This window comes from Leptosomus discolor, chromosome Z (assembly GCF_034619465.1).
Source record: "Leptosomus discolor isolate bLepDis1 chromosome Z, bLepDis1.hap2, whole genome shotgun sequence".
NCBI lineage: Eukaryota > Metazoa > Chordata > Aves > Leptosomiformes > Leptosomidae > Leptosomus > Leptosomus discolor.
The window spans coordinates 69730134-69758121 of NC_141419.1; the positions used below are offsets into that span (position 1 = coordinate 69730134).

Consider the following 27988-nt stretch of genomic DNA (forward strand, 5'->3'; position numbering starts at 1 on the left):
CTTTCATCTGTTTGACTCTTGACAGTGTATGGAAAAGTGAATACATGCCTTGAATTCCTTGGGAATTTCATTGAAAAAATGAATTTCAATCTTAAAAAAATGTGAAGCAACACACACTTCTGACTTTACAGACACAGTGATGAGCTGTGAGCTGATCTAATTATTGTGGAGACATAGCAGTTTAACAAAAACATCAGCTGAGAACCAGCTGAGAAGGAGGAAATGATGGGATTTAGTAGAGGTGGAACAGAGAACAAGACACAAAGATTCATTATATCACTCTGCAATAACATGAAGCACCCATATGTTATGTGCAGATCTGATCCTCCCAACAAACTCTTGTCTCCCACCTGCCAAAACCTTTTCCTGTTCTACCAAGTCATGATGAGTTAGTAACAATCAGCTGTAGTAAGCAATGGACTCCACTCAAAGAACAACTAACTAGACTTGCATTCTTCAAGCTGGCGGGGTGGGGGGGGTGGGCAGGGAGGACAACAGAGGAAGTGCTTCAGAGATTTATACAATCATAAAGAGGATGGAAAGAACTAAGAGGGACTCGCCATCACCTCTGACATAACTCAGGAAGAGATTAAACACAGTTTTAGGAGGCAGTTTCAAGGTAAAAAGGTAATTTTTGTACAAGATCACAGGGGACAACTGCTTCTGTGTTGGTAAGTCCCCAATTCCTACACTGTTCTGAAAAGGTACTACTTAATGTTCATCCTATCCTACATGCTTTCCAAGGTGCCTGACCATGGCTCCTGTAGAAGAAAGGACAGACTTTTCACAGACTCACAGAATGTTAGGGGTTGGAAGGGACCTCGAAAGGCCATCCAGTCCAACGCCCCTGCCAGAGCAGGACCACCTAGAGTAGGTCACACAGGAATGCGTCCAGGTGGGTTCTGAATGTCTCCAGAGAAGGAGACTCCACAACCTCCCTGGGCAGCCTGTTCCAGTGCTTTTGAACTAACTCAAACCATTTAAAAGAAATCTTTCCAAGCCATACATTTATTCCTTTATCAAGAGAATGACAGAACAGGTATGTCCTCAAAAGACATTAATTGCATTGCTTAGTGTGGTCCAAGTGGTGCTCCATGGGTCAAATTCAGTCCACAAAATGCTTCTGAGCCTGACATCTTTGTCTCAGCTAGACCAGGGAACAATTTTGTTCTGGAAACTCTGTCTAACAGACAAATTGTTCTTCTGGAGCCTCCTGTAGTTAGAAAGTTGGCAGCTGTTGCTTTTGACCACAGAAAAAATTTGCTGCTGCAGTACACAGAGGAGGTTGTGCAGTCCATGGAGCACAGGGAAAGGGAAAATGTTCCAAGTGTCCTGTCTGGCCACTGCTGAGGTGTTGGACCTGATAGTTTAATGAAAGCATATGCTACGGTGATAAGCATGAAACAAGAAAGTGACTATAAATTTCTTCTCATTTCTTTGCCTTCCAATGTCATTCCTCCTCCTGCCTCTTTCCTCCAGCCCCCATTTCTTGCTGCTGTAACTCCTCATCAAGAGAAAAAACAGTGTTCAGAGTTTCTCTCCAGTGATGGAAATCTAAAATTAGACCTTAAATATAAATTCTAGTTTTTCCAGAGTCTACGTACATGTATTGTCATATTAAAAACCTGATTTTGAAGATTTTCAAAGAAAGACTCCAGAATTCAAAAATCCTAGAGAATTATTTTAGGACACTGAAATTATTTAAATCAGCGTATCTACTTTTATTCATTTTTTTCTATTTCTAAGAATATCTTCAAAAAGTAAACAGACTACTGCACTTAATTAATCTACATCTTAGCCTGCCTTTTTGATGCATTTTATTGAACTAAATACTAATCTTTGAATCTTTCAGTTTCCAATGGGAAAAGTATTTAATCGGAGATAGCCTCCCTCCCAAAAGTTGCCTATTTTAACCAAAAGAATGAAACACTTAATGTAGTTTTATTCAACGTAAGGCATGATACTTGAAACTTGCTAAGAATTGTCGGTTTTTATCTCATGTTAAGATGCCCTTGGAAAAAACAGAAGCTGAGAAGCTTTGCTATTCAAGACTTCATTACCAACTGCTCAATTTTTGAAAGTCAGAGGTCACTAATAGGCATTCAAGATCACTCTGTTTTGTGAAATAATTATTTGGGCACACTTAAATGATGACTAGGAAAAAAAAAAAATCATTCCCCACTGTACTTACAAGTGATTAAAAAAATATTTAAATTGATACCTAATACTATACTATTACTTAAGAAGAAGGTATCCTTAGTTTCAAAATGCAAATTGTAAACAAAGATAGGCCTTTAAATTATTTTCTAAAGAAAAAACCTTCCATCCTTCTTTTCCTTCCTTTCCTTTCCTTCTTTTTGCTGGAAAAATCTGTAGGACAAACAAGGACAGTCAACCAAAAATATGGAGAACAGTAAAAATTACTACACAAAAAGAATGTAAATGTATACTAAGCAAACAGTTGTGCACTTTATTCAAGAACAGTACATTGGTCAATTAATTTACAATAGCAGGAGCCTTATGAAAAGAAAAGATTCTGGATCTTATTTTCTATCTGCTAGTACCCTTCAATCCTAATTCGACCTGAACAAAGGCTGTGAAATAGGACAAAAATGGTACATTTTATGCAGTAAGCACACAACTGTAATTTCTCAAAAGTCCACAAGAGGTAACCATCTTCTGCATTTTACACTCAAATTCACTTGCATTTCCATTACCACAATGCATTCATGCTGTGACTCTCCTACTATTTCCATAATTCCTATTAAATATGGGCCTTTGCTTATATCCTTCTGCCCTCTCACTTTCTCCAGTGATGCTCATATGTCTAGACCATCTACAACTGCCTACAAGCCTTCTTCAACACTGGTTTTCCGCGTCCATTTAGACCTACTATTCATTACAGATAACTGAATTAATCCCTTATTTTAAACCCTCGTGGATCATATATTTGTACCCAACTCACTCCTCATATAATATGAAATAGTGACACGCCTTTTTATAAAGCTATTAAAAATAGGTTGCCCCATCTCGCTTCACATAGAAGAGCCTCACTGCTATAGCCTTAATCCTCACTCTATTGTTTTCCTGCCCATTTCTCCTGAGGTTCGTCTGACACTTGGTGCAAGAATTACAAGGCGGAGACCTCGCCTCACCCGTCCTGCCCACTTGGAAGTTGCACATGACGGAGGTTCTTTAGGGAAGGCGATCGGCGGCAAGCACGCCAGGAGCTGAGGCAATAAACGACACCGGCTGTAAAGTTTCCTGCCTCATTGTCTGCCCGGTCCCTCGCAGCACGCCCCGCACACCTGCAGCCCACCGCCCGCTCCGCCCCATCGGCCAGCGGGCGTCTCTCCTCAGCGCCGCCCCCCAGCTCCCCCCGCGTCCCGGCCGCACCGGGGTCAGGCAGGCCCCACCGCCGGCGCCACGCCAGGAAGCCCGGCCGCACCCCAGGCCCAGCTCCCCGAGGGGCGAGGACCTCCCCGTCAGCCGCGGCAGCTCGGAGCTCTCACGGCTTTCAGTCGGGCGGCCCGCACGCCGGAGACCGCCCGCCGCGGCTGGCCGTGACCCACCCCCGGGTTCCGCGGCGCCACCGGCCCCTCCGTGCCTACCTGCGAGCCGCGCCCGCGCACAGGGCCAGCATGGGGAGGGCGGCGCCAAGGGAGGCGGGCTCGGAGGAGGAGGAGGAAGAAGAGGAGGAAGGGCTGGCCTCACGCCCGCCGCCGGCCCGCCCTCCCGCCAGCACAGCCCTCGGCCCCGCGCCGCCGACCTGCGCATCCGCTTCCGACGCCGCCGCCTCCTCTTCCTCACGCCCTTCCCGCCGCTACGGAGAGGGCGCGCGCCCGCTGCCACCGCACGCGCCTCCTCGCGCCCGCCCGCCCTAGCGCCCCTTGTCTCTGCTACCCGGCTGCAGCGCGGACAGGGACAGGGACGGGGACGGCGTTTGCGGCATCGCTCGGTAAGGGCGATGCCCTGTCTCTGTGGCGAGCGCAGCTTCGCGGGGGCGGGGAGGCTGCGCGCCGCCTCCCCGGAGCCCCTCGTCCCCGGAGCTCGGGGGTAGGGGGGAGGATCGGGCCCTGGGCGGGCGTTCGGTGGGCCCGGGGCGGCGGGAGGGGTCGGGCGACGCGACTGTGGCCCCGACTGCGGCGGGGCGCCCCGCTGGTGTGGGGCAGAGCTGTGCGCGGGGCCTGGGCGAGCGGCCCCGGGCCTGCCGCGGGAGCGGGCGGTGGGCTGCGGGCGGCGGGCAGGGCTGGCGGCCCCGGGCCGCGCCTCTGGTGCGCGTCCCAGCCAGCGGGACCCGGTGCTGCCCGTCCGGTGGGGCGTGTCGGCGGCGGCTTCCTTGGCCCTTCCGCGCGGGGGCCGCCGCCGCTGCGCACCCCCGGCAGCCGCCCCTCTGGCGGGGGCAGCCTTGTCCCCGTCCCCGCGGCGGCGGTTGATCCCCCGGGGTGGGTTTGGCCGCACGTCGATTCGCTCGGGGCTTGTAGAGAGAGCATAATTGAGCGAGGGCTGGCCCTGGTCATGCCATTCATTTGACTCTGTTTTTTAACCTGCTTCCCCTGGCGACTGGGTCGGGTTGTGCCCTTTTAAATCGGAATGGTCTAAGGAAAAATAACTTGAAAAGTTGGAACTAAAATTTTCCTCAAAGTTATGTAACTCCCAGCTGATGCTGAATGCAAATCAGAGTCAGCCCGTAGTGTCTCTAATGGCAAGTGTGCACTGAGGTCGCAGTGTTCCAGTTTTTTGTTCAAAGTGGGCGTAGACCGTTCAGCAGCACAATGTCGGAAGAAATAATACCTTTTATTAAAGTGTGTTTCTTTATGTTGCTATGTCAGCGTGGTTTTTAAGTTGATTTTGACTTCAGCATGTGCTCCTGCTTCCAAGTGCGTATGTCGTAGAAAGAAAATCAAAATTCTTAAAAAAAATTTTAAAAATTAATTTCCTAAATTGTTTTAGCCTCAGTGAACTCCTACAGGAACGAATCTGAGGAAATATGTGCTCTTTTGCTGGTAGTTAGACTAGGTAATCGTAGGAGTTCACCATAATCCATACAATTTAACCACTTGTTTCAAGACATCGCTTTGTTGGGCTTTCATAGTGGGAGATAAGCTTTCGTGTATTGTGTTTACTTCTTGCTGAGGTCCGTGGGAGGTTGGGATGCTCTAGGAATTCCGTTTTTCTGAAATAAAGAGATCCTGTTGTTTTTAAGACGCAGGAGAAACTCATCGATTTCAAAATGTCATCAGTCAAACGCTTGGTTTATGCAGTCATCCATTTCTTGAGGGAGCAGAGTCAGATGGATACTTTCACTCCAGATGAACAAGAAAGCTTGGAAGGTGAGCAGCACAGGTGCTATAACACCTACCCATATGTTAAATTGCTTGATGTATGTTATAGAAAGTAACTGGAGTGACCAAACTGAAACTGCCACCAAATATGATCTGTGAAGAAGATCATGATCTTAATGTTTCTAAGATTATTAATTTTAAAACACCTCTGATTTTAAAAATGTTCTAAAGTTACAAAATGCATGCTACCTTAATTTTGTGCAACAGATACTTTGAATCACATCAAGTTAAGCAGTGCTATAATGCAGACTATGGTAATGTTGTATGCATGTGTCCAACAAATTTTTGCCTGATGATTCTTTTTACTTAAATGTTCAGTTTCTTTCTGCATTTTGTGTCTGATAGTAGCTGTGCTAGCCACAGAGGAAGTAAAACAATTACCATGTGTTTGTTTTGGTGTATGGGAAGAACTCTGGTTTCATACTTGCAAGAATTTCATGTGATTTATGAGGGAAGGCTAAGAGATCCTAAGAATAAGGAAAATTAACATAAATGCTTTGCATTTCTTTTTCACTTGAATAGTGATTCCAAACAGAGCACAGTAGTGAATACTTTCAGTATGGCATAGTTGCTACTGTATGTCCAAGTCCGTGTATCTGTAGACATAGCTACAGAATGTAGCTGTATTCCTCTGTTGACGCTTTCATTAAGTCTTGGCAACTTCATAGTCTTTGTCCTTCGTATTGCTCTCGTTCCTTTTCCTTGATTCTTTGAGACTTCATGGCAGGTGGTATCACAATGTGGAATTAAGCAAGAGAAGAACAAAAAGTCTTAATTCTGCAATGCACTTTTCATAGCATTTGTTTAAGAGACCTCTGCACTGTTTCAAGCAGTCTTTGGTTGTATCACTCAACCAGAGGAGGAATTTGGAGGTAAGGGGGGAAGTCTAGGACCAGCATTGCAATAAGCAACATCCAGACAGTTGATCATCGAGTTACCTGAAATCTGAGGTGTGGAGAGGAGACTTTCCTAAGGTGCAAACCGAGTCCTGCTTCTCAGAGGCATAAACTTAAAAAGACAAACCTGGAGCGTGCTTCCTTCCGATGTCTATTGATTTTACAGTGTAGTTGTTCACTAATGTAAGCGAGAAAGAAACATTTGTATCATGGTATTCAAAGGATACTCACAAAAGAATAACAGCAAAAGATTTGGTTTTACATCAAAATCTGGAGCATTTTGTACATGTGAAAAGTGGTAGTCATCTATGAATTTAACCTGTATCAGGTTATGATGATGTTCAGCTGATGAAAGAAAGCAATGTTTTTGTAAATCATACGATGAGGGATGAAAAGTATTGCTTTTGTTTTTGTAATAAAACCGATAACATTGGGTTATGACTGAAAATTCACCTCATAACCTGTTTTAGAGCAGCCTTAGCCCATGTCTATATGAAGGAATCAATTTTAAGATTTTGTTTTCTGAACAAAAAATAATATAAAACCTCAGTTGTGCTTAAATGCTGATGTAAAATTTACCATTTTGATACAGATATGACATACTAATTTTAGAGCTGTACCCTGCCAAAAGCATGGTACCATATGCTATGTGTTAGAGGATAGGAGGCAGGCATTGTGAGTAATTGACTCATTTTAGTTGTGCGAAATGTCTTTAGTGCATGTGGAGTAGCAAGTTAGGAGCTCTTAAGGGATGAATCTGTAGGTTAGAATAATAACCACCGGTTAACATGCAAGCCAACAATAGAAACCATGTGTAGTTTTACATAAATTTAAGATACAGCCCCCTCTTTTATCTTTCTACAGTCATTAAGTCTCTGACACCAACTATTATACAGGGTTTTTTGCAAAGTGCAGCAATGAAATTATGCTTAAACAAAATAATCCTGAGTATAATATTACTACTAGTAAGCATTTCCATGAAATGATCAATTGATACAGTGAACTCCCACATTTCTCCTTTAACTGAAAAATTGAATGTATAATCCATCTACCACAGACAAAACTACACATGAGGTGAGGCATTCAGGAAAGGGAAAGCCTTTAGGTGAAAGGAAGTTTGAGGGGAAAATTGGTAAGTATACTACGGCAAGTGGCTTCTTACTAAGTTATAAGGAAAAACGAGATATATAATTCCTCTGACTTTATGATAAGCCTTGTACTAAGTACTATTAATACATCATTCAGAATTCGGCATAATCAGTGCTTACTTTGCAAGAATTAAGTTTTTCTACATAGCAGGAGACAAAGGAGTTTGACACAAATCCTTCAGTGCTCTTACTGGGTTGTTTCAAACCTGGCAAATTGATACATTTTTAGTATTTATAGGTTATAGGAGCAAGTTGTATGCGTGTTTAGCAATGTGTTCAATTGTTACATGTTATCAACATAAATTTTTTATCATACTTGACTTTTGCTGAATAATTTCTGTTGTATGTTATCAGAGTTTTAAAAAAAATTACATCTTCCAGGTTTTACTATTTATTTTAAAAGTATACTTTTTTCCCCCCTTCTCCCAGCTGTGCCATAGAAAATAGCTGCTCAAACTGGCCTTACTGTTGTTAACTTCAAGTAATTCTACTTTTCTAATTTTGAGTCAGTGTTCACGTTCATTCTAATGCAAATAAGAATTCAAGTTATATTTATTATATTAACATTGCACTGAAATTCAATACAAATTCTAAGAATCAGTTCTTACTGGTATTTAGTTTGAATTCAGCTACTCCTGGTTGTCTGTAGTTCAAGTTAAAAAAGTCATTTTTCTGTTCAAACTAGTCTTTACAAAGATTCTTCTTTGTTCCTCCTCAGTTTTCAGTCTGAAACATTTAGATGATATACCTTAATAAAAACATTCTACTAGATTCTCAAGATGACAGGGAAAATAATGATATAATTCAAGATACTATCAGTAACAGAATACATATATCTACAGAATTGTGTATAGTAATAGCCATTGATCTTCTTTTGCCTAAAAATATGTAAGCACGTTTGAAATTTCAGTTAGGTATTTGGCTCTGCTTTAGTTAGAATTGCTTATGGTGAGTGTATTTGCATTATTGCAGGTTTGGGAGGGACATCTAGTCCTTACACAACAGAACATGTGAAAGGATGCTGCAGATAGATTTTTTTTTTTTGTAGGATAAAGGCTTGTGATTAATGAAGCATTTTATTAATAAACTTCAAATTAACATATTTTGTTCCAAAAAAAAAAAAGAGTAATAAGTATCTTGCATTTATCCTTTACAGTAAAGATGAGACATTTTCTTCCAACTATTATGCCACACAAATAAATGGCAGTTGTGGTGTTTTGAGATGGGGTGCGTGACGTGCATAGTTGTATATGAACTGTGGTGCTTTTGTTAAATCCTCATATTTTTGTGTTTAAAAAAAAAAAAAGTCATTAAATAATTGAAAGAATTGAAGTAAAAGTTTTAAAGAATAATGGCCAAACTATGTGTGGATTCTTTATAGCTTATACTGGTTCTCGGCAAGTCAATTCTATGGGGATCAGGTACCCTCTCTTTACTTTATGACATATTCCAAAGAGCTGCTTATACTAGCTGAATAGGAAAGTGAATCATAGCTTTATATAGAAATTAGTGAAATTAACACTTCTGTTGAGAAACTTTTTTTTTCCTTTTAAGTCGCAATTCAGTGTCTGGAGACTGTGTTTAAGATTAATCTGGATGATACTCATCTTGCACCTCCACAGCATTTGATAGAAATGTTCGCAAATTCTTTTCACAAGGTAAGAATTTAATTTAGATTCTGGAGTTACTCTGCCCATGTGTGCTAAGATTTCATATTGTATACACAACCTTAAAGTGCCCTGTAGGTCAAAAAGACGTGGAAACTTAAGGAAAACATGAAAAGAGGGGAATTTTCATAAAAGCTAGTAGAATGAGAATCTTTTGGGGCAGTGGGAGGAATTTATGTCAGCTAGACAAGGACAATTCCATATAGAAAATTACTAAACAGTGGATGTCTTGTTCTCACTTGAAGGATTGGAATGTTGTCATGGCTATGTACTCTTTAGGAAAAACAGGCTAACTAGGTGAGGTGGAGGAGTTGCTCTTTATGTGGGAGAGCACGTGGAGTGTATTGAGCTCTGCGTAGGGGGGAGATGATGAGCGAGTTGAGAGCTTATGGATAAGAATTAGGGGACAGGGTAAGATGAGAGACATTGTTGTGGACATTTACCATAGGCCACCTGATCAGGATGAGCAGGTAGATGAAGCCTTCTACAGACAGCTGGAAGCAGCCTCACAGGCCCTGGTTCTTATGGGGACTTCAACCACCCTGATATTTGCTGGGAAAGCAACACAGCCAAGCACTCACTGTCCAGGAGGTTCCTGAAAAACATTGATGGTAACTTTTTGACTCAGATGGTGGAGGAACCCACGAAGAGAGGTGTACTGCTGGACCTCATACTAACAACCAAAGAAGAACTGGTCGGGGATGTGAAGGCGGGGGGCAGTCTTGGCTGTAGTGACCACGAGATGGTGGAGTTGAGGATTCTGCATGGAAGAAGCAGGGCAGTCAGTAGGATTGCAACCCTGGACTTCAAGAGAGCTAATTTCAGCAACTTGAAATACATACTTGGAGGAATCCCATGGGCTAGGGCTCTAGAAGGTAGAGGGGCCCAAGAGAGCTGGTTGCTATTCAAGCACCAATTCTTCCAAACCCAAAACCGATCCATCCCTATGAGGAAGAAATTGAGCAAAGGAGGCAGAAGGCGTGCTTGGATGAGCAAGGAGCTCCTGGAAACACTCAAAGGGAAGAGGGAAGTTCACAACATAGAATCACAGAATGGTTTGGGTTGGAAGGGACATCAAAGCTCATCTAGTTGCAACCTCCCTGCCACGGCAGGGACATCTCCCACTAGACCAGGTTGCTCAAAGCCCCATCCAACCTGGCCTTGAACTCTTCCAGGGAGGGGGCAGCCACAACTTCCTTAGGCAACCTCTTCCAGTGTCTCACCACCCTCAGGGTGAAGAACTTCCTTGTATCTAGTCTAAACCTGCCCTCTCTCAGCTTCCAACCATTACCCCTCATCCTATCACTGCAGGCCCTTGTAAAAAGTCCCTCCCCAGCCTTCCTGTAGGCCCCCTTCAGGTAATGGAAGACTGCTGTAAGGTCTCCCCAGAGCCTTCTCTTTTCCAGGCTGAACAGGCCCAACTGTCTCAGCCTGTCCTTGTAGGAAAGTTGTTCCAACCCTCTGACCATCTTGGTAGACCTCCTCTAGGCTCACTCCAACTGTCCACTTGGGAGGAATATAGAAATACTGCCAGAGTATGCAGGGATGCAACAAGGAAGGCTAAGGCCCATTTGGAATCAAGTCTGGCTAGGAATGTCAAAGACAATAAGAAGGGATTCTTCAAATACAGCAGTGGCAAAAGGAAGACCAGGGAAAATGTGGCCCCCTGCTGAATGAGGTGGGTGCCCTGGTGACTGAGGATACAGAGAAGGCAGAGTTACTGAATGCTTTCTTTGCCTTAGTCTTTACTGCTAAGGCTGACCCTCAGGAGTCCCAGACCTTGGAAGTAGGAGAGGAAGTCTGGAGGAAGGAAGACTGACCCTTGATTGAGGAGGATGGGGTTAGGGATCTCTTAGCCAGACTGGGCACTCAAATCCATGGCCCCCAATGGGATGCACCTGTGAGTGCTGAGGGAGCTGGCAGATATTATTGCTAAGCTGCTCTCCATCATCTTTGACAGGTCATGGAGGACAGGCGAGGTGCCTGAGGACTGGAGGAAAGGCAATGTCACTCCAGTCTTCAAAAACGGCAAGCAGGAGGGTCTGGGTAACTACAGACCTGTCAGCCTCACCTCCATCCCTGGAAAGGTGATGGAACAGCTCATCCTGGCTGTTATCTCTAAACATATGGAGGAAAAGAGGATTATCAGGAGTAGTCACCGTGGATTCACTAAGGGGAAATCACACCTGACCAACCTGATGGCCTTCTGTGATGGCATGACTGTCTGGGTGGACGAGAGGAGAGCAGTGGGTGTTGTCTACCTTGACTTTAGCAAAGCTTCTGACACTATCTCCCACCACAACCTCATAGGGAAGCTTAGGAAGTGTGGGACAGACAAGTGGACTGTGAGGCAGATTGAGAACTGGCTGAAGGACAGAGCTCAGAGGGTTGTGATCAGTGGTGCTGAGTCTGGCTGGAGGCCTGTGACTACTGATGTTCCCCAGGGGTCAGTACTGGGTCCAGTCTTACTCAACGTGTTCATCAGCGACCTGGATGAAGGGACAGAGTGCACCCTCAGCAAGTTTGCTGACGATACTAAACTGGGAGGAGTGGCTGACACGCCAGCAGGCTGTGCTGCCATTCAGTGAGACCTGGACAGGTTGGAGAGCTGGGCAGAGAGGAACCTAAGGAGGCTCAACAGGGGCACGTGTAGGGTCCTGCGCCTGGGGAGAAACAACCCCATGCACCAGTAGAGGCTGGGGGTCAACCTGCTGGAGAACAGCTCTGCGGAGAAGGACCTGGGAGTGCTGGTGGAGAGAAAGTTGGCCATGAGCCAGCAATGTGCCCTTGTGGCCACGAAGGCCAGTGGTGTCCTGGGGTGCATTAAGAGGAGTATGGCCAGCAGGTCAAGGGAGGTTGTCCTCCCCCTCTGCTCTGCCCTGGTGAAGACACATCTGGAGTGCTGTGTCCATTTCTGGGCCCCCCAGTTCAAGGGGAGCAGGGAACTACTGGGGAGAGTCCAGCGGAGGGCTACTAAGATGACCAGGGGACTGGAGCATCTCTCTTATGAGGAAAGGCTGAGAGACCTGGGGCTCTTTAGCCTGGAGAAGAGAAGACTGAGAGGGGATCTTATCAACACTTAGAAATATCTAAAGGGTGGGTGTGAAGAGGACAGGGCCAGGCTCTTTTCAGTGGTGCCCAGTGACAGGACAAGGGGCAACAGGCACAAACTGGAGCACAGGAAGTTCTGCCTCAACATGAGGAAAAACTCTACATTCAAGGTGGCAGAGCCCTGGAACAGGCTGCCCAGGGAGGTTGTGGAGTCTCTTTCCCAGGAGATACTCAAAGCCTACCTGGGCGCAGTCCTGTGTGACCTGCTGTAGGTGAACCTGCTTTAGCAGGGGGTTGGACTAGATGATCTCTGGAGGTCCTTTCCAACCCCTACAGTTCTATGATTTTATCCTTCAGTTATACATTTGGCAATTCCCAGACATAAATGTCTGTGAAGTGCTTGAGGTCATTCATAGTTTGCTGATGCTCTTCACTCCCTTCTGGTAATAATGTAGTTGTTCAGTTTTAAAAACATCTCCATGAACACTAACCTTAAAATTGGAACTTCAAAAATGTGTGCTCCTAATGTGTGCTATCCAGGATCCTCAGTACAGAAAGCACAGGAACCACCAGGATGGCAAATAGGAAAGTCAGAAGTAAGAAAACTACAACTGTGGAGACATATTGGCTCCCTTCCCCTTGACTTCCTTGAAATATGTGATGAGCCATAGGGTTTCTTTAGTATTAGAAAGCAAGCTATCTTTCTCTTCTATGGACGTTTTTGTGGTGTTTAGTTCTTTCCTATTTCCTGTGCACTACAGAAAATCTGTTTGCTTGTTGATGCAATGCTGCCCAGGATGAAAGAAGTTTTTAGTAAAATCAGAACTTACATTTTAATGAAAAAAATTTTGGTTTGTTTACATACAGAATGACATGCTGCCTCTCTCAGATTCTTTACCAGAGGATGTCGAAAAGGCTGACCAACTGAAGGATGAAGGTTTGTAATAAACATAGGAATAAGATCTTACGCTTTTACTAAGATTTTTGAGTTATCATGGATAGTGCTAGTATAGCAGCTGGGCAACACACATCCCCTGCACAAAAACTTAAGCTTATATTCTCTGGTGATTCTTACGTTGTAAGAGGACTAAGTGATTTGCTCCATCTGGGGTTTAAGAAGATGTAGTCTATTCTGTCCCTTGCTCAGGAGATTGCTTAAAAACTAAGTGATAACACGTGAAGTCCTGGGCAACATTCCTGAGTAGTAGAAGCTTTGAAGAATGAGCAGTTATGGTTCGGATTATTATAGATTTCTCTGTCCATGGAATTGCTATAGAAGTTTCTACTTTTTATTGAAAAGGTTATGTAATGTCAAAGCTGAATATTAAACCATTGGTAAAAAGCTGACCCAGCTGAAGCCAACGGAAAAACTGTTCTGAACATACTGGTGTTGTATTTCACATATGTGAAATAATTTGTGTACTCTATAAAAATTGCAGAAAAGCCAGTTGTTTATTTTCCCTTTGATAGATATTATTGCTGTTATGTGAGGAAAAGCAGCTGTACCATAGAATTCTTCACTAATGCTACCCAAGAAGGAATTAATTTTATTTCCTCCCAAAAAGGAGGCAGGGGGGGAAGCCGTGTAGCATTGATAACTGATATGAATTGTTACCAGGTGGATTGATGCTTTATAAATCACATTTTTTGTGACCTGTTGGATTCTTAGATATTTTTCTATAGAAAAAATAAGAAAGTGTCTAACTGCACAGCAGATGTAATCCTCTCAAAAATTTCAGGATAATGATGTGGAAAAAGTTTTGGGTTTGAGAATGAGTTCCATGTCTGTCTTATCTTTAAATTTGGTCATCTGTAGTCATGAATGCAGTTCATCACTGGCTCTGAAAGTAAGTTTTCCTAATTGTTGAAGTTGCTTATTAGCTCTTTGATTCTAAGGATAAGAGCTTAAACAACGTTAGGTCACAACTGAAAAATAGTTCATAAGTTGTTACGTACCTGCTGTGGATGCTGGCTTTTCACTTTGCTGTCTGTTACTGCCAGCTCATGGAAAGTGAAGAATACCTGCAGCACTTAGTATGGTTATTAGACTGTAGCAGGTGTGGGCATTATAGCAATGTTTGTTTTAGAGCTGTGACTTCTGTCTTGTCAGCCTGCAGGGGTTTGTGAAACAGACTGAGGAAATGAAATTAGTGTATGCTATGTGCTAGTCTTTGTGTGGTGTTACTAAAGCAATTTCGTGTCTCTACTCAAAAAGATTGAAATGGACTAAACTTCGACAAAGGGCCATTTAAAGTGTCAGCTGTTGGGGCAGTAGTAAGCAGTTTGGAACTGCTTGAAATGCCTCTGGTTAATTTTCCATAATAAAATTAAAGCTTCCTGTTCTGTTTTCTAATGCTGCTCTGTCAAATTAATCCTCCTCATTTTCACACACTTCTTATCTGTTACCACTATCATGCTTTTCAGTTATGAGTATTTTCTGCCCTGACTTAGGGAGATAGATTAGATAACTTGGGGAAGCCTGGTTGATCCATATCTCTTATACTACTGTAATTCTATAAGTGTCATTCCCTCATTTCTATCTCTATGTTCTTACCAATGGAATAACTTTCCCTACCTTTGTGGCTACCAGTCTACTCCTCCTCTCCTCTCAAACCAGCCCTAGCATGTGTAGAAGTTGGCTAATGAATGGCAAAGCAAATCATAGAACTGTTTGGGTTGGAAGGGACCTTAAAGACCATCTAGTTCCAACCCCCCTGCCATGGGCAGGGACACCTTCCACTAGACCAGGTTGCTCACAGCCCCATCCAGCCTGGCCTTGAACACTGCCAGGGAGGGGGCAGCCACAGCTTCTCTGGGCAACCTCTGCCAGTGCCTCACCACCCTCACAGGAAAGAATTTCTTCCTAACATCCAATCGAAATCTCCCCTCTTTCAATGTGAAACCGTTACCCCTCATCCTATCACTACTCTCCCTGATCAAGAGTCCCTCCCCATCTTTCCTGCAGGCCTCCTTTAAGTACTGGAAGGCCACTAGAAGGTCTCCCTGGAAATATAAATCAGATAGGTGAGTTTTCTTTCTTGCTCATGATAAAACAGGAGGTAATATACCCTCCAGACTAGTAAATACTTGAATTTACTTGCCTCCCCTTGTATATCACTTGACACTTCAGCTTAATGTGAGCTATGTAAGAGCACAGATTATGTGCAGGTTTGTATAGTGTAAGAGTGGCTTGATCCTAAAAAGATCTGGGTATTTTATACCACAGTATAAATTATAACAATAGGTAGTATTTTTGTTATAGAGGACACACATTTAAAAGTATAACCGTTTGTGCAGTGTTTTGTTGTGGGGTTTTTTTTTTGTATTAAGAATTTTTGTCTGGCATTAAAATATTATTACTTTTCATTTTGTTCTGAATTGCTTAATCTCAACAAAAATAGTAGCTCTAGCTATTTTTCTGTTTTCCTTTAGCCAGTTTTGAGGTGGAGAGTGAGCAAGAAAGGTACCTAGTGACAGCAGCTCCAACTTAGCCCTGTACCCCAGATCATCTTTAGTTCAGAGCCGTATCAGAAATTCCATCTTTCATAATCATTGATGGCAGTTTTGTTTTAGAAAAATGTTAACGGCTGCAATCTCATTAAGTGCAGCTAACTTACAAGTCTTCTATGCGACAGCAGGATTTAGTGTACAGACCTTTACCTTAGAACAAAGGAAAGACGGTGGGCCTGTAGAAATGAGCGAAATACGGCTATATTCTGTATCTTTTGAAGGTATACATGCAATTACAATTTAAGTTGCCTTCTCACTGGCAGGGATCGCTGACTATAATTACAGTCTAGTATATCACGGTAAGAGGTAATTTGTTCTACCTTGATGATGCTTAGTTACTTAAACCTCCTATTGTTTGTTAACCTCTCCATGTTCACAAATAAATGCAAGTATAGTTGTTTTCAGCTAGTACAGGCACCTAGGACTGCTTGCTCCACAGTCTTTTCTTTCTATCAGAGACAAAATTTTGCACTGACTGAACTTTTCCAGCCTTTGCTTATGCAATTATCTACAGCTGTAGTAACCTGTTGACCTACCCCTTCTCAGGCATATTTTGGAAGAGGGTTGAAATATTTTGCCCAAATAAAAGGAAGTCAGTGGAAGTCAATGATTTTCCTGACAATTTTTTGACATTTCTGAGAAACCAAGGCTTCTGTAGGATCTAGCAGTCCAAAGATCCATAGTCATAGGACCAGGAACAACCTTAAGCTTGGGCATTCTGAACTAGGACTTTTTCTCTACTACTCTGTCATCAGGAAAGAAAGAAACTACCAGGACTGCCCTGTTTTGGGGGGGTGGAAAGAATGTATATGGTATCTTTGGTTTTGAAAGACCTTACTCCCGTGTTTTCTTTCCATAGAAAAGTTGTATTTTTCTATTTTTTTCACTGGACTTAAAAAATATGAAATATGAAACTTTATTATAGAGTAGAAATTCTGAGCTTGGTTGGTGAGAAATGTTACTTCTGAATCATTTTAGATTGCCTGTGTTATACATCTCATTATTTTAGTGAATGAATTATGTGGCATCACAAAAGTGGGGCTTACATGCTTAGTTTTGCTTTTGTTTGATTTTCCGTGTTATATGGATAGTCACAAGCAAGTTACTAGGACATGAGCAAGTGAGGCCAAAAAAGGAATTAATGTATAGCCTATTGGATTATGAGGCTTGCAAAGATAAAGTTAAGACTGATGAATCTATGTTGGAGTGTAACTGCAGTTACAGTTACACTTCTCAACGGTGATCTTTGCTTAACAGCAGAAACTAGCTGGAAAGTGAAAAAGCAAGATGAGAAGGGGAAGGTTTGTGTGGTGTACTACAATGTACATAATAAACTTTACAGACTATTTTTATTTGTATTATTCCATGCCAATCCTATTTTAAAAAATGTCTCTCAAAGTGCAGTCATAACTACCTGTTGTAGGTGCTATAATGTGGCTGCTCTATTTCTTTCATACATAGCACTGTACCTTTTAACTACTTAAGAGCTTTTTATAATTTATTTCAGGTAATAATCATATGAAAGAAGAAAATTACGGTGCTGCAGTGGATTGTTATACTAGGGCTATAGAACTGGATCCAAACAATGCAGTCTATTACTGCAACAGGTAAAAACAAAACAATACACACTTTTCATTCCCAAACTTCATTAACATTATTTTAAAGATAAATTGTGAAGTGGATCAAAACAACTTGAGGCTAGAAAACCCCACTATTCAGAAATTTGTCATGTTACATTTGTAAAAGATCAAAAGTGAAAATGAGCTCATTCAGCATATCTGTATCAGTTAAAGGTGTAATATGGGCCTTAAAATAACTTGAAACAGTTGTAATCAGGTTGTTGTGAGTTAGGCTGTCTATATTAAATCATAACGTAGGCTGCGATTCTCAGTCTGTTGAGAGCAAGAGCCTTTTTTTACTAGTGTTCTAGTGACTTAGCTGCTGTTGCTGTCTCCCCTAGTATTGACTTTCCCTGGAAAAAGTATTAGCAATGGGGAAATACCTTTCTGGAGACTTCAAGCACTGTATAAATACTCAGTGTTTTTATGCATGACTTGTTGAAAAATAACAAGGCTGTGTTGTATACTATACAGTTTCACTGAGTAATTTGTTCTTCATAGTGAAGACATAGTGACATGGGAGCAGATGAAGGCTGGAAGGGCACATCAGCCCAGTAGCAGAAGTATGCTCTTTCAGTATACTGCCCAGAAGACCAGCATAAGAGCAAAGGCAGTATAGTCTATGAGCCCTACTGGAATTAGCCTGCCTCTAGAGTCTCTCTGCTCTCTGCTCTTCAATGCCTCCATTACCAGAAGGATATATTAAGTTAAGGGCTGTCAGTCTGGCCTTGTGGCACTGTACCCCATAGATTTTTCTATTTTTGGAGCTATGCTTCCATTACTCTGGAGTTCAGTATGTGGTACACACAAACAAAAGATTCAGTGGGAAGCAAAAGAGAAAGGTAATGTGCAGTTTACTAATATTTTACATCTTTAAGGTGGCAGTTCAAAGTGTAAATCGTGTATTTTCCTTGAGAAAACTGATCACATAAGTGATTTTAGGTATCAAAGGGAAATAACAGACCAGATTCAAAAGACTCCCAAAGTCACTGGAAGTTTCCTCAGGAGAATGGGCTTAAGCACTAAATCTGTAATGGCAAGAGCAGAAATACTTCACTCTGTGTGTTACACCGTTGGATGTCACATTTGTGAGGACCAAAATGAGTCTTGATGTCAGTAAGCACAGTATTGTGTGAAGTTTTTTAAAAGAAGGCAGGCAGTTGCTTGAAGTTTTGTGGGTGATGCAGTATTTGAATAAATGTAAGCCTTATCTTTCTTAAGCTAGTTTGGGAGCAATGGAGACATATTGCCATCAACAGTATTACTTTTTGCTCAGCAATGAGAAAAAGAGAGAGCTGAGATGCCCCTGAAGTTTTACCTGGCCATATAAATCTTTTGTAAACATGGAAAAAATATTTTCTGTTCAAACACATGAGCAACTAAGCGTTGTCCCCAGCTTTTATCTGGCATCTTCACTGTCATCTGTGGAGCTGGGTAACTGCTAAACAGCCTAAATATTTAAAATACCTAAGTAGTCCCATTCAGAAGATATTTTAATCAAAGTCAGAAAAAACATGCACTTTGGAGGTGATAACAGGAGAAAGGGTTGAATATAGTGATGATTGTAGCATCTGGCATTCCTAATAAAAAATAAGAATGCTTTATGCAATGGGAATACTGTGATTTCTACTATAGCTTTTTAATCAAGAAAGAACAAATTAGAGTAGAGTGTTGTGAGACCTTTCAAACTGAGGAAGTTTTGATTATTAATCTGTTCTAATGTCCTTTTTAATTTGGGCAAGTCTTTAATCTTACTGTATAAATGTCCGCAGCATTTAGTATTTTTACGTTATAGAGGTACAATTGTAATTTAATAATTCAGACATGACTGAGAAATGTTATCCCAATTTACCTGCAAGCATGAGTTGCCTGCTAAAAAATGGAGCAGGGAAAAAGCAAAGCATTCCTTTGAATGGCAGTAAACCAATTGTACAAAATACTTCTGCTTAAACAATGATTTTATGTAAACTACCACTCAAGAGTTTCACTTCTTGTAATAGGTTTTTTGATGTATCTTGTGCATAGTTATATGCTGGATCGAAGTCAGTTCCTTAGAATTATTTATCCTTTGTGTCCTCAAGGGTGAGTACATGTTCTCCAAAGCTCTAGTCTAGCAACGTACTTAAGCACATACTTAATTCAGAACAGTTGCTTGCCCTACTTAATTGAGGAAAGCTGAGCTCACTAAATAGTGAATGAAAAGTCAGTAAGCTTAAACAAGTCTAAAGTTAGTCATGGATATGTGAATATCTAAGCTTGGTTTTTTTTTTCCTTTTATTGTTTTTTCAATAAAGCTTTCTCCCTTCTCTTCCATCTTGCTCTTAGGGCTGCTGCTCAAAGTAAGCTCAACAACTATCGTGAAGCAATAAAGGACTGTGAGAGAGCCATAGCAATAGATCCAAAGTACAGCAAAGCATATGGGAGAATGGGGTAAGTGAATACAAATCTGAGTAAACACTGAAGACCCAAGTGTAAATCTCCATAGATTTCTGAAATAAGTGGAGCTAGGTTATTTTACTCAGCTGACATTCTTGTTCTGAAACTGTAGCAGTTTTCTGAAGATGACCCTGGCAGGCTGTCAGCTTTAAGTTTTATGTGTGTGTTTGATCTCAGCGTTTTCATATCAGATTTTTTCTTCTCTTTCAGTTTATCCACTTTGCAAATTTAGTTTAGGAAGTCATGTGTTTTTTCTACTTCTATCTAGTTATGAGTAATCAAAATTCTGCGGTTGGAACAGTGAATCTGTTAATGATGCTGTTAGAGAATAGAATCCTAAAAGTACTGGAGCTTCACGCTAGCAGGAATAGAGGCTTATTTTCTCTGTGGAAGCAGATATTTTAGCAAAACTAAGCTATGTCCCTTTAGTAGTTTTTCTCAGTCATGTCTGAGGGATTAACAGTATAGCCTCATTAGGTGGTGGGTCTGATTAAGTGCTATCCGAAAAAAAATGTCAGGAATGTTCTGAATGGGTTATCTACCTTGAGTGAAAGGCCCTTCTTCCAAGATGGGTAGCTTTGGATTTTCAGTAATCGGAACGTATCATGGGTGTGGGCTGAATGCTGCATATGGCTTTTAAGATTATATCTCAAATAAAAAGTCAATTAAAAAAAATGCTTGGGCTTGTTCATTGGGTCAGCTGTCACAAAATGGCCCATTTCCAAGTTACTAAAATCTAGTTTGCAGTGTGGAGTGGCCACATCCAAACTGCCTATTGCTAAATTGCATTTGCCTGTGTTAAATTCTGAACTATGCCCCAAAATCATCTGGGATAATGCTGGGACAAAACCATGCGAGGGGTCATTTATTTAAGATCAATGATGGAATTTTATCACTTGAAAACTTTCCACGATACAGTTTATTTTACTAATACAAGTGTAGCCTGACTGGCTTTTGAGATGATTTTAGGGACTGTTGAATTGCTTTTGTCCTATTTAACTCTTCAGATTGTTTCTTCATATGGCACAACCAGGGATCCCCTGATTTCAGTGAGATGGAGGGAAGCTACAAGCTGATTTAATTTGAAATTGGAGGTTATTTTAGAGCTTTGCGTTTAAGACCAGTGTGCCTTTTGATACACAATGTAAGTGGGATCATTCTTGGGCCATCAGACTTCTCTTTTTTTGATTATCTGGTTGTTTTGTTAGAGGATATATGTTGAGCTACAAGCCATTGCTTAACTCAGCAGATGGATATAAGAATACATTTGGCATAGGCTGAATGAGGAAACAGTGCTTGTTTAGTAATAACTGAAAAAAACAAATGCAGAAACCACCTTCTCAACAAAAAGTCGTTATGCGAAAGCTCTGTTTTCTGACTGCATTACACAGGCATATCAGTTTTTCTCAGGATTTGACAGAACCTCTTTATGTGTCATAGAAAGATGTAGAAGTGCCACAGAAATATGCAGAGATGGGAGCCGTGTAGACAGTTAAAGTGGTATTTCCAGCATGACCCTGAGAGAGCACTTGTCTGGGTAGGAATTGTGAGCTAAGAAATTGTCACCCACTGTTCTGACTTGTACTGTGTTCCAAGAAGAAGAATTTTACATACTTTCTCTGTAAAAAAACACGATTGCATCACAGAAATACCAGATTGCATTTCTCATCTGGTCAGAAACTATTTTGGCAAGTTAATGGGCCAAAAGGGAGAATGTTTTTTGTGGGAGTAATGGTCTTAAGAGAGAAAGCATTTATATTGCTTGAGTTCCTCCAGGAGCATTACTGGAAACTACCGGAGTTTTACGCTGTTATTGAGTTCGCCATCACTGACAGTGATGGCTGTCACTGATGTATCTAACATGCTAAGCTCTCTTGCCTGAGAAACAAGACTAAGGTCTGTTAGTGGGTGTTAGCATAGGTTTATCAACCCAGTCTGTGTAGCTCAGCACATACCAAAGGGGGACTGGAGTAATAAATAGGTGAATGGGCATTACACAGATCTTTCACGAAATGTGGAAAAGATCAGTTTGGTTTTGTGGTCAGTATAAACTGAACATACAGTAGAAGATAGAATTGAAACTGCAACCAGATGGACGTCTGGAATAGCTCGAAGAAAGATGATGTTTTAAATGTAGTAGCTAATCGAATTTGAAAATAAATCTGTTTCAAAAGTAGATCTGTCCTGTGCTCTCCTGAAATGCTGGAGAAGAACCTTTTTCAAAACATTAAGCAGCCTTCTCTCATACAAGGGTGTGTTAGAGCTTCTTACAGATGTTACTGTTGTCCTGTATAACCCATTTGTCAAGCTGTTTAAGTTAGAAGATCCAAAAGGAGAACCTGGCACCAATCCTAAGACAAAAATCTTGTAGTTCCAGTATTTGGTTTCTTGAAGGTGAAGAACTCATGTTAAGAGTATCTTCACCCTACTTACCCATGTACCCTTCTGAATAATCTCTTGGATCAAAAGGCCTGGAGGAAACACTTAGAGGAATTCCTGAGCTTATGCAAAAAGTCACAGATGCTGGATCCAGCTTGTGCTCTCAAATAGAGGCTAATCACTTGATGATGCCGAGTTTTTAATGAAACTTGCATATATATGGAACAGACCATGCAAGATGAGCTCTTGATGGATCGGATCATGCTTTCTGCAAAAACAAGTGCTTACACTAAGCAGTAGTAGCACAATAGCAAAACTTGCTTTAACTTAGTGCTCAAGCTAAAAATTAGTTGTGAGATACTGTTGTACTTACTTGGAACAGAACATGTATCGTTATCTTTTGACGGCCATTTATGTTCTACCCGGGATTTCTTTATTTCACATTAGGTTGGCTCTGACCTCAGTGAATAAATACGAAGAAGCAGTTACCAGTTATCAAAAAGCACTGGATCTTGATCCAGAGAATGACTCTTATAAGTCAAATTTGAAAATAGCAGAACAGAAACTAAGAGACATGTCCAGTCCTGTAAGTTAGCTCTGTATCTATTTATTTACAACAGTTTTAACTGGGATTTTGTTGGTAAACTTAGCTTCAGTTGCACTTTTTTTTGTAGACTGGAACTGGGCTGAGTTTTGACATGGCAAGCTTGATAAACAACCCTGCCTTCATTAGTATGGTGAGTATATTTCAAGCTTTACATTACACTGTTTTTAAAACTGAAGTTTTAAGAAGAACTCTTGTTGTTTAACCATACAAATAATTTTAATGCTTATTATAATGGCAATGGTTTCACTATACTGAATATAATTATAAGTCATTTTACACTCAAAAGAAGATGTGAAGCATAAATCTTCCGTAATGTCTGTCTTATTTCCAACTGATTCTATCTTACGAACAACAACATGCACAGATTAGCTATGCTGTGTTTATAGACGGCATGATCGTAAAACACTTGTCAACAGCAGGGTGAAAATTTCTATTCTCCTCACAGCAGTTAACAGTGAATACAAAGAAATTGCCTGTTAAGTTGTGGTGGGTTGACCCCCACCAAAGCTGCTCTATCACTCCCCCTCCTTAACTGGACAGGAGAGAGGAGAGGAAAAAAATAAGAACAGGCTTGTGGGGTTGAGATAAGGACAGGGAGATCACTCAGCATTTACCGTCACGGGCAAAACAGACGCCATTAAAGGAAAAATGTAATTTATTGCAAATTAACTCAGAGAGGAGTAATGAGAAATAAAACCAAATCTTAAAACACCTTCCCCCCACCCCTCCCTCCTTTCCCGGGTGTAACTTTGATCCCAATTTTCCTCCCTCCTCTCCCCCAGCGGCACAGGGGGAAAACAGGGAATGGGGGTTGGGGTCAGTTCATCACACTGATGTTTTCTGCCGCTTCTTCCTCCTCAGGGGGAGGATTCCTCACACGTTTCCCCTGCTCCAATGTGGGGTCCCCCTCACGGGAGAAAGTCCTCCATGACTTCTCCAGCGTGAGTCTTCCCATGGGTTCAGTCCTTCAGGAACCGACTGCTCCAGCCTGAGCCCCCCTCACGGGGTCACCGGCAGCAAACCTGCTCCAGCGTGGGCTTCTCTCTCTCCACGGGCCACAGGTCCTGCCAGGAGCCTGCTCCGGTGCAGCCTTCCCACGGGGTCACAGCTTCCTTCAGGCATCCACCTACCCCGGCGTGGGGGCCCTCCACGGGGTGTAGGCAGTCATCTGCTCCACCGCCCATGGCTGCAGGGGGACAGCCTGCCTCACCGTGGTCTTCACCACAGGCCGCAGGGGAATCGCTGCTCCGGCGCCTGGAGCATCTCCTCCCCCTCCTTCTGCACTGACCTGGGTGTCCGCAGGATGTTTCTCTCACCTATTCTCACTCCTCTCACTCGCTGCAATTCCTGCTGCGCAACAACTTTTTCACTCTCTTAAATACGTTATCACAGAGGCGAAAAACGCTGTCGCTGATGGGCTCGGCCTTGGCCAGCGGCGGGTCCGTCTCAAAGCCGGCTGGCATTGGCTGTATCTGACATAGGGGAAACTTCTAGCAGCTTCGTACAGAAGCCATCCCTGTGACCCCCCCCGCTACCAAAACCTTGCCGCGCAGACCTGTTACACAAGTGAGGAGCAGTTGATTCAGATGCAGTCTGCCCAAGACTAAAGTAACTCTGCTCGGAGAGAACTAGCCAAGAGACCTTTCTGTTCTTACTCTTTCAAATTATCCCCGACATCCTTAAGTGTGCAAAGCTTCATGAAATGTGCAAACAACGAGTATCAATAACATATAGTGCATTTCTTTATTTCCAGTACAATGGCAAATTGTAGTTCAGTCCCTCAGTTTTTCTCTGTGCATGGCTTTCTTAGATAAACGGTATTAATTAACTTCGAGGAATGGAATTTGGAGAAAAAAAAATGCAAAAAATACTTATTTCCTTTGAGAACTCTGTTAAAACTTTACTGCCTCTCTGGTAGCTTCATTAGGACAGGACATTTCAACCAGTGCTTCCGTGCGCAAATGCACCGCATGCAAGTGAGATCAATACATCTGGTCTGATACTGAGATATAGAGATGGTAGGCAAGGAAGAAGAGAGCAAGTTCTCTGATGGCATTACTGATTAAACATCACTGGAACTCTTGAGTACCACTTCACTGGCCACATGAGACAATCTGCATCTGTTTAGAATCAAAGATGTACTTTTCAATATGGAGCTAACTATGGAGAATGGATTTATTTTTTTTTCTGAATCATTTCCAGAGGGTGACTGGTCAAGTGGATAGGACACAGGGCATTCAGCCAGGAACAAATGAATTATTTTCCTGTGGTGTAGTTTTTTGTTTTGTTTTGAAGGAAAAAATTGACTCACTGTCTGACCTTGAGAAGGTTACTTCTAGCCTCCATTTTAGGCCCCAAACCTAGATAAGACTTGTTACTGACGGAATAAAAAAAATAAATCCTATATTACCCATAGAACTGACCTGAATTTTGGATTTTATATCCAACTGTAGACTAAAGAAAACAGTTGATTTACTTTTGAGATATACATATATATATATGGAGGTATATTGATCAATAAAATTAATATTGTATATATCTGGGTTTTGTAGTACCTTTAATTAGAGAGTGGATAAACACATACTGCATCATGCCTTTTGGTCTTGTATTCATGCAGATGCTGATTTCTGTAGGAATTATGTTACTAACTTTAAAACATCACCTGGTTTATTCTATAGTACCTGTCCATATACACCCTTACACTATGGTAAACACAATATAATTTTTGAGGTATCTTGCCAATAAGAAATTCAAGTAACATCATGCCTACTACAAAGCAAGACGACACATGTTGCCACAAAACGGTGCAACAAAGTCAGTCCACACTATGGTTTACTCTGCAATATTTTGTGGCTGTAATCTTAACACTTTATACCCAGTAGTCATAGTAGTTGCAAAACTGATTTATCCAGGCTGAGAATCAACAAAATACAGATCTTTCTCCAAAAAGCCCAATAGAATACCTTTGTCCTTGGAAATCTGAGTTTTCTGGAAATTTTAGTTTTCTGGTACTGGGTTTTTATGTTTAATGTTGTCTTGTCATATTTTTCACATCTAAATCTGCAACCACGATATTCATCTAACATGTAACCAATTGTCTCAGCTTCATATACTTGAAATATTTTCCTTAATGATTCTTTTTGCTGGAGACCATACATCTCTGCACATAAACTTAACTTAATTTTGTAATAAAACAAAAATACAGCACGTGGTTTTGGTTTTTTTTTTTCCCCCACATTTTCTTCAGTGATTCCTAAGTAGTAAATGTGGTATAATTTCAGCTATATATTTTCTATTCTAGGCAGCAAGCTTAATGCAGAATCCTCAAGTTCAACAACTGTAAGTATTAAAATGGAGTACCATTAAAACAAATGTCTTTAGGCATTTGAATTAATAAGAGAAAAGGTGGAGAGTACTTTGTTCCTGAAAATGCAATTTTAGTTTTGCTTACTGTAAATAAAACTACTGCAGGTTCTTCCTCTTGCAGCTTATTTCCTTCCAGCAATTCAAAAAAAGTACTAGTTTCTTGCTTACTGTAAAGGTCCCTGCATACCCCAATGCCAACACTGTGCTAACTGTTCCAGGATGTCGGGGATGATGTCAAACGCCATTGGTGGCCCTGCTGCGGGTGTTGGTGGCCTGTCGGATTTGTCCAGCCTGATCCATGCGTAAGTAAGAATTGCGTAGTTTTAACTGTTACATTTGTAGAAGCATCATTGTGCAACACCTATTTAAAAGGGATAGTGTCAAGCCAATGATGCAGTGGCCTGTCCCCATTGTATGCCTGATTATTATTAAAACTAAGAATTTGAAGACTTATTTTCTACTATCTTGTTTGTTTGCTTTATACATGTCCATCAGTTGGAATGACTGAACTGTGTGCTCAGTTTCACTTTCTGGTTCTCATATACTGTTTACTTTCTAAATGCCACGTACCAATAACGCTGCTTTAAATCTGTAAGTACTCCTACACGTGCTTTCAAATTGTGTTGATAAATTTACTACCTGATATCCCAGACACTAGTTAGAAAAGCTACAGATTTACTTAGCACAGGTTGCAGCAAGTTCTGCTCTCGCATCCCTCCATTTAGACTAGGAAGGCTTCAGGGAACTCAGCATAATGAGGAGTAGTTTTTACAAAAACCAGGACCCAACTCTTTTCTAGTGTAATAATGATAATCCATCTGGTGATAATCCATCTGGAAGAACCTGCACAAAAATATACCATTTGCTTATATGGCAAGACCTCTTAAAGGGTGTACAGTTTTACTTTATTTCAGCATTCTAGCCTGTTTCAAACTATTTTTTAAGTTTTGCCCCTTCAGGGCAAATGTAATTTATAATTCACATCACAGACTGGAATGTGCCCCCCTCAAAATCAAGGGCTGTTTTCACAAAAGCTAAGTACTGCACCTAGATCTATGAACATGGTGGGTTTCCTTCAACCTGCACTGTGGTTTAAAGGAGTCCTGATAATTTGTTACTTGGGCAAAATGCAGAAATTATGCAGAAGTTAGACAGAAGCCATGACAGGCTATTCATGGAGTACTATGTTTTACTTGCTTTTCCTAGTAGACCAGTGTTATGCTTCTGTTTTACACAGAACTAATCCCACCTGTTAATTTAACTCTTAAGCTACAACTGCTACGGAGATGGATTTATCATTACTTCAGTCATACAAGACATAAAGATGTAATTGTATGCTTGCTTTCTACCAATGACATCTTGCTCACAAGTGCAAGTTGGCAGTCATGTACTGTATTTCTGGAAAAACTAATATGACGTTGCACTTCCAACTACAAGAGTAGTTATCTTAAACAACTAGAATGGATCCTCTGAAAAAGAAGGGATAAAGTCACTGGAGCAGCAGATTTGTTGCTAAATTTTAGTTTTACCAAGTAAGATAAGACTTTTTCCTCTGTGTTATCAAGTAGAAGTAATAATCCTACAGAATGAAAATTAAGATCTGATGGTAATCCTGTTTGGAGAGACCTGAACTAGATAAAGTCATAGTACTACAAATATCTTGTTTAACACTATACAGCAAGTTATCTTCAGTCTTAACTCTTACATGATGCACCTTTCAGTTGTATTGGGATATCCTATTTTCTTACAAATGCTGCTTGTCCGTTTCTCCAGTTGTTGATTTTACTTAAAACTGTTCAACGCAGGGGGCAGCAGTTTGCACAACAGATACAGCAGCAGAATCCAGAGCTCATAGAGCAACTGAGGAATCATGTCCGGAGCAGATCTTTCAGTGGCAGCACTGAAGAGCATTCCTGACTTAAAGGAGGCATGTGAATTGGAATGGTATATAACCCCAACATGCA

General features: G+C 41.5%; 1 protein-coding gene across 1 annotated transcript; it reads left to right on the forward strand.

The window, feature by feature from the left end:
- The first annotated feature begins 5233 nt into the window (after positions 1-5233).
- Positions 5234-27941, forward strand: SGTB (small glutamine rich tetratricopeptide repeat co-chaperone beta). The gene is made up of 10 exons (XM_086479693.1): positions 5234-5333; positions 8944-9047; positions 12975-13044; positions 17125-17224; positions 19562-19666; positions 22499-22637; positions 22726-22788; positions 25960-25997; positions 26243-26326; positions 27830-27941. The coding sequence occupies exons 1-10, from the start codon at positions 5234-5236 to the stop codon at positions 27939-27941; spliced, it is 915 nt and encodes a 304-aa protein (XP_086335819.1).
- The last annotated feature ends 47 nt before the right edge of the window (positions 27942-27988 follow it).